Source organism: Carassius gibelio, chromosome B3 (genome assembly GCF_023724105.1).
Source record: "Carassius gibelio isolate Cgi1373 ecotype wild population from Czech Republic chromosome B3, carGib1.2-hapl.c, whole genome shotgun sequence".
NCBI lineage: Eukaryota > Metazoa > Chordata > Actinopteri > Cypriniformes > Cyprinidae > Carassius > Carassius gibelio.
The window spans coordinates 16,821,426-16,828,201 of NC_068398.1; the positions used below are offsets into that span (position 1 = coordinate 16,821,426).

At 37.9% G+C, this 6,776-nt stretch overlaps 1 protein-coding gene across 1 annotated transcript; it reads right to left on the minus strand.

Moving 5' to 3' along the window:
- Window positions 1-1,249: 1,249 nt before the first annotated feature.
- Window positions 1,250-6,154, minus strand: LOC127952118 (monocarboxylate transporter 4-like). The gene is made up of 5 exons (XM_052550414.1): window positions 5,927-6,154; window positions 4,568-4,804; window positions 4,047-4,190; window positions 3,177-3,971; window positions 1,250-2,459 (listed from the first exon to the last, which is right to left on the minus strand). Exons 2-5 carry the CDS (start codon window positions 4,788-4,790, stop codon window positions 2,122-2,124), a joined length of 1,500 nt encoding a protein of 499 aa, XP_052406374.1. The 5' UTR covers window positions 4,791-4,804; window positions 5,927-6,154; the 3' UTR covers window positions 1,250-2,121.
- Between the last annotated feature and the right edge of the window lie 622 nt (window positions 6,155-6,776).

Consider the following 6,776-nt stretch of genomic DNA (forward strand, 5'->3'; position numbering starts at 1 on the left):
TATTGCATGAGGCTGTGAGGAATGGCGTGCACAAAAATTAAGTTAAAGGGATGGTTCTCTCAAAAATGAAAATTTGATGTTTATCTGCTTACCCCCAGGGCATCCAAGATGTAGGTGAGTGTTTCTTCTGTAGAACACAAATGAAGATTTTCAACTGTAAGTGAATGGAAATCAAGGCTTTGAAAAAACAACAAAACTAAATTAAAGCCTACAGCTTGTGGCGATACATTGTGTAAAGACACGAAACAATCGGTCTGTGCAAGAAACTGAACAGTATTTGTTTTTGTTTTTTTTTACCTCTGATTCATACAAAGTCCAACCTGTCCTGAGTGCATTTGCTTGTCTTCTGTCTGCGCCTGATGCGTCGTCGTCCTCTTGCTTTATGGCGGATCGCAGACTTGTAGCAATAGCCAAAATCCATTGTATGGGTCAAAATTATAGTAAGATTGGTTTTGTGATCAAGAGTCACACATTAATGAAACCTGACCGATTTAAAAGTACGTTCCATTTTTAACTTTGGTCATAAAGAGGCTACTTTGTAAAAGTGTTAATCAAGTGTTAATCAAATGTAATGATAAATATTTATTTCAGGCTTTAATTCACATAAATATTATCAGTGCACAGAGCTTGTCTAAATGTTTTAAAGTGTTTAAGTTCATGTGGAATTGGCATTAAATTGAGGGACAGAAATCTGGTTTCATTGCAAACCAATGTGTTTCAGAGATTAACGCTGAAGGCTTCGTGAGTTTGGAACGATAAAGGGTGAGCAAATGACTAAACCTCTTTTATTTTTTTGGAGGGAATGAGAGCAGCTGCAGTTCACTTAATAAATGATAGATGGCACTTATTAAATACATTTTACTATAGTAACTAAAAATGAGTGTGCTGTCTATCAGGAATAATACCGAAGAATATAACAGTACTTATCATGGCATTATCAGAAGTCTATTAAAGCCATTGGGCCACAAAACAGCATTGTACATAGAGTATGAGCTCTGTAAATAGGACACACACTATTACAGAAGTGTTGGAGCAGAAGGTGCATTTTGTGTGAGAAGCGGAAACACTGTAGATATCTCATCTCTCTGCTGATATCTATGCATTTGATCAGACCTTAGTGTGCTCAGACTTTCAGTTCCTGTGATCGCTGCATAAACTTTTCAGACTTTAGACATGCCTCCCTTTTCTACATATCTGCCATTTTGGCATAACCAAGATGAACAAGCAAAAAAACAAAAAAATCAGCATCTTAAAAGCTCTCCATTTCCTCCAGCGATAAAAGTCTATTTATTTATTTTCCTTTCAAGGCATTTGGTGATGTCAAAATCGAACACCCCTTAACATAAATGGCTGCTGTAAACATGCAATTTGATTGAGGGTTGCAAAGTGTTTAAAATGAGTTGTGATTGGCTTAAAATGTGTCTAGAGCCCTTTTTTCTTTTACTGTTTATAGATGCAAGGACCAGTGAATGTACTTTTAAAAGTAATGCGTTACAATGCTGCATTACTCCAATAAAAAACAACCAAAAGAGAACAACTGTTTTAACAACTGTAAACAACAAAAGAGAAAAGAATAAGCCTCAGGCTGAAGGACGTGCTACTGTACCTTGCTCCTAATTTCTCTTGACACGAGATATCAGTGAATAAACAGGAAAACAAAGTGACTTGCATTACTTACTCAAAAAAGCAACTCAGATATTTTCTTGTAAATGTAAAAGTAATGCATTAAATGCTTTACTAGTTACTATAAAAAGTAATCTGATTGCATAACTCATGTTAATGCGTTATCCCCCAACACTGATTAGGACTGTCACAGAGATCGCTGAGATATCTCAGAGCAGTGATTTCAGTGAGTAGGATCATTATCTGCATACAATTACATGACAAAAATCACATGCAGCACCTTTAACCTTAGTAACGTTGGTTTCAGTCAAAGAAGTGTCTGTGTTTTTGAGTTTGACATATTAAGACTGGCCTATCTAAATCTCTCTGTGCAGTGTAGGTATTAATTAAATATTCATTAGGAGATCACATCGGACTACACAGTGACATATCAACACTGCAGTTCTGCAATCTCCTCTTATTTCTGTCTTTCAACCTCTTGTTAAGCAGAAATGTCCATCAGAGTTTGGTGTCTGGACTACAGGTGATGTTCTTATTCTGCTCATCTTTATCTTTAAGAACGGTTTCCACTTCCCTTGGATCCTTCATTATATCCTCGGCTTTCTTTTCTGGGTTTCCATCGGCCTTGTGGGGCTCCTCTATAGGTGGTGTACTGGAGTGATTCTTTTCCTTTTCCTGCACCGTCTCTCCATTTTTTGTTGCAGTCTCTGGTGCCTCAGGCTTCTTCTTTATGAACAGTAGGTTGCATATGGCCAGCACTAAAGCGGACACCACAACCTCAACCCCAGCCAGCAGGAAAACAAACATGTACTTCTTAGTGGAGTCCAAAAGATGACCTTTACAAAGTGAGAACAAGGATTTCAACAACGTTCAAATATTCTCAATAGATCACAGTAAGTGTAGCAAGGTTTATTAACGAGAGATGTGTAAAATATCTACTCTAATAAATACATAACTGCATTAACATACATAATATATCTGGCTAATTGGTAGGTTGCCTGAATGTTCTCATTTATTGCACAAAGATGAATTTTCAGCAGCCTTTACTTCAGTCTTCAGTGTCACATGATCCACCAGAAATCATTCTAATATACTTATTTGCTGCTCAAGAAACATTTCTTATTATTATCAAGGTTGAAAACAGTTGTCCTGCTTAATATTTGATATGTTTCTTTTTATTATATGTTTTTTTCAGGATTTTTTGATGAATAGAAAGTAAAAAATATATATATTTTAAATATTTTTTATAACATTACAAATTTTTCTTTACTTACACTTTTAATCAGTTGAAAACATCCTTGATCCTATTTTAGTGCATTTATTTTGATTGATCAATTCATCTATTTTACAATAGAAATTCTGACCTGAAAAAATGGTCTGTCATAAGATTAAAGTGTTCATTTTAATGTTCTTGGGCAGTCAGACCATTCAAAATCTAAGTTCACATATGAAGCAACATATAAGATTCTATATTTATCATCCTAGTTTAGTTTAAGAGGAAGCTAACCCACAGTATAAATAATTTTGGTTTAAAATAAAATGTAAACACTCACCAGCAGATGGAGGCCCAATCAGCACAGCAGTAGCTTCAAGCAGGAGAACTAAACCAATGGCGCTTGAGAACTTCTCTGTACCCACAACAGTCATGAGAACCTCGAACTGCAAGGCTCCCACCATGCCATAAGAGATGCCAATGAAGATGCAGAACACCACCAGAGAGGTGTAGTCTTTAGACAGGGAGCCCACCAGATCTGTGGTGCCATTGAATATGAGAGCGATACTGAAGAGGTAAACGCATCGAGGGCGAACCCACTGGAGTCCAGCGATGTAGCCACATGTGGGCCGTGCGAAAATGTCAGTGAAACCCATGATGCTAAGCAGTAGGGCGGATTTTGTGTCTTCATTTCCCAACTCTTTGGCATAGCTCACCATAAAAACTGGAGGCACAAACAAACCGAGCACCATAATGGAGGCAGCGACTGTATAAATGACAAAGCCCAGGTCACTGAAAACACTGAAGTCCAGCAGCTTGGGCTTGGGCTTGGGCTTTGCTTTCTTGTTACCATCATCTGGTGTGTTTTCAATCCCAGGGGTCTCTGAGGTCTTTGGTGGGTCCAAAGGCTTCATTAAAGCCCCACAGGCACAGCAGTTCAGAAGGATCCCTCCCAAGATGAGGAAGCCCCCTCTCCAGCCATATTCATACTGAAGGACCTGCCCCAAAGGGGACAGACAGCACAGAGCCACTGGACTCCCAGTAGCGGCCAGGCCATTAGCCAGCGGCCGCTTCTCACTGAAATATTTATTTAACATAATGAGTGACGGCTGGAAGTTCAGAGCCATTCCAAGACCTGGAATCAGAAGATAGAAATGTTTACATGTCCCTGGAAAGACAGCAGTCCTTCGGTAAAAGATGGCTGAGGTACCTGTAATGACTCCGGTGCACAAGTATATGTGAATGATGCTTGTGGCAAATGATGCCAAGACCATTCCCAACGATGCAAAGAGGCCACCCACCAACATCACTGGACGGCATCCAAATTTATTCACTAAAATGCTGCATAACGGACCTGCAAAGAGTAATTATATGCATATATTCTTTCTGAACTATTTGAATCCAGTTTTAACTAATTAGAAAGACATCAAAGGGATTGTTACTCAAAAATGAACATTCGGTCATTGTTTACTCCAGTGCAGTTTTAGACCCTATCGACATTTGATACATGGACAAAAACAGTTCAGACGTTCTGTTTCCATGAACAAGAAATTTTTGGGTGAATTACTACTATGTTTGGTGGTCAAGTCACCTTTATTTATATAGCACTTTTAACAACACCGATTGGGTCAAAGCAGCTTTACAGTATTAAATTGGAAAACAGTGTGTCAATAATGCAAAAAGGACAACAGTAAACAATCAATTCTCAGTTAAAGGCAGTGGTGAACATACCAGTGCCATAAAGCATAGCCAACAGGATGGAGGAGATCCAGGCTGTGTCACTGTAGCCCACATCGAACTCTCTTATCAGCTCCTCGAAGAAAACACTGACAGCCTTGGGAAAAGCGTAGGAGAAACCTGTGATGATGAAGCAACCGAAGAGCACGGCCCAACTCCAGCCACCATCAGGGGCCTTCACTTCACTAGTGCCATCATCCACAGCCGCTTCACCCATGATGCTCTACTGCTCTGTGGAGACATGAGACACTCATGTGAATAGATTAGAAGTTGTAGTATGCAAGTCTATTGTGATGCCTTCAGGACCTTAAGAAATCACATTTAGTCAAATGACAAGGAAATCGAGTTGGAGGGCAACCGTAGCAGTTGTAATGTAGGCCTAATACTTTAGTTGTATGGGTCTCACAAAGCAGTTAATAAAATGCCCAGGTTATATTTGCACACCAAAATCACAATGATGTGCTTCACTGTAATTAAAATAATGTCACTATGCAATAAATTTTAATGGTCCCAAAACAGGCTTTTTTTTGTGAAAGAATTTAGAGAGAGTGTTATGACTTTTATCACATTTTATGATCGTCTTAAATACAGTGATAAAGCACGTGAAAAGAGATTTTTTTCTAGTTTATACTCCCTTGTTAAAATATACAGATTTAAGAGTCTGTATTTTTTTAATATATACAGTTCATGCTTTTATTTATTTATTCAATTACTGTATTAATAAATGTATTTATTTATTATAACTTTATAGCTAATGCCACATTTTCACAGCTTTACTAATAGTAACATTTGGTAATTGAAGTTGTTTACCATAGTACATTTTGTGAAGAAAATTGCCAATTTTGGGGAAATGCACATATCTGCACATACTGTTAAAATCCCCCCTATTAATCTCTAATCGACTATCCAAGCTCACCCTGCCTATATTAAACTGCACCTAGTGTTATTTTCATACCGGCTGTTTGATCAGTTTCTGAGCGTTTCGTAATTATTCCGAATTTACGAGTCACCTGTTACGTTTGTATTTGGGGAATTATTTATTTATTCTAAATTCATAAATAGGCTCTGTATCATTTATCATTCACGGTGGCTACGTCTTAGAGCTTTTTTTGTGATTAGAGGCTCTTTTGCAAATAATTTAAATTAAAACTAAACAACGTGCAGATTAAAATTTATAGTAGAAACTACATCAACTCAACTTCATTACACCAAATTGATATTTAAATTTTGTCCCAAGATATTCTTCTGGAGAAGCGAATTAACGTCATTTTGGCATTACAGCATGTTTACCTAAATCCTCTAATTGCCATAATAAGCTTCCGGCATATGAAACTAACTGTAAATGGTACTTACTAAAAGTACGATGCTCTGCCTCCTTCAGATTTAAGTTATTCAGTCTTCTAGCAGCACGTATGAGATTACAGACGCATTGTAAAAAAAACTAAGAAAGCCGACTGGCTGACTCTGTGAACTGGGTCGTAAAGTCTGCGGCTCTCCTCGTGTTTACATGTTCACCTAAGCGTGCACGTGACGTCAGCTTTTCTTTCTGTGCAACTGTGTAAAAATGACCTGGTCAGTTCTGAGGTTCAGTTAGTTGTGAAATACTGTTGCAGAACAGGAAATAGTTTTGTGAGAGGAAACTCTAATGTTATTTCAAATATAACTATGAAAGTGTGCATGAGTTTCTGGAGAAGCTTACCATGCATATTTAACATGTATGCATTTAGCAGATGCTTTTATCCAAAGCGACTTACAGTGCATTCAGGCTAAACATTTTCTTATTTACCAGTATTTGTGCTCCGTGGGAATCGAACCCATGACCTTTTGCAATGTTAACGCAATACTCTGCCAGAGAGCTACCGGAACACATATAGCCATTTCTAATAATTGAAGAAGTCATATGCAGAGTCAAATTCATTTTAACTAAAGGCATAGCTGCTTGTTTGAAAAACCAGACATGGCTTAACTGGACATGTCCATACATGTATTTTTCTTGTTCTTTAATTGTAATGTTAGAAAAGAGCATTTTTGGTCTGGTCTGGTCAGCTCCACTGTAGCTTTACACTGCAGAACATTGCAGTTTGTTTTGAACCATCCTGCATGAACCGGACTGGCCTCTGTAAAAACCTGTGGGACATCAGAGGATTGATCCGCTCTGTGGTGTAAAACAATCATTTAATCACAAACACACAGATCTAATGTG

Excerpts from the sequence above, each read along its gene's own strand:
- LOC127952118 (XM_052550414.1), bottom strand. The coding sequence starts at position 4,790 with ATGGGTGAAGCGGCTGTGGATGATGGCACTAGTGAAGTGAAGGCCCCT. Across the intron at positions 4,191-4,567 it reads GGCTATGCTTTATGGCACTG|GTCCGTTATGCAGCATTTTA; the intron begins GTATGTTCACCA and ends TACTCTTTGCAG. Across the intron at positions 2,460-3,176 it reads GATTGGGCCTCCATCTGCTG|GTCATCTTTTGGACTCCACT; the intron begins GTGAGTGTTTAC and ends CACTTTGTAAAG.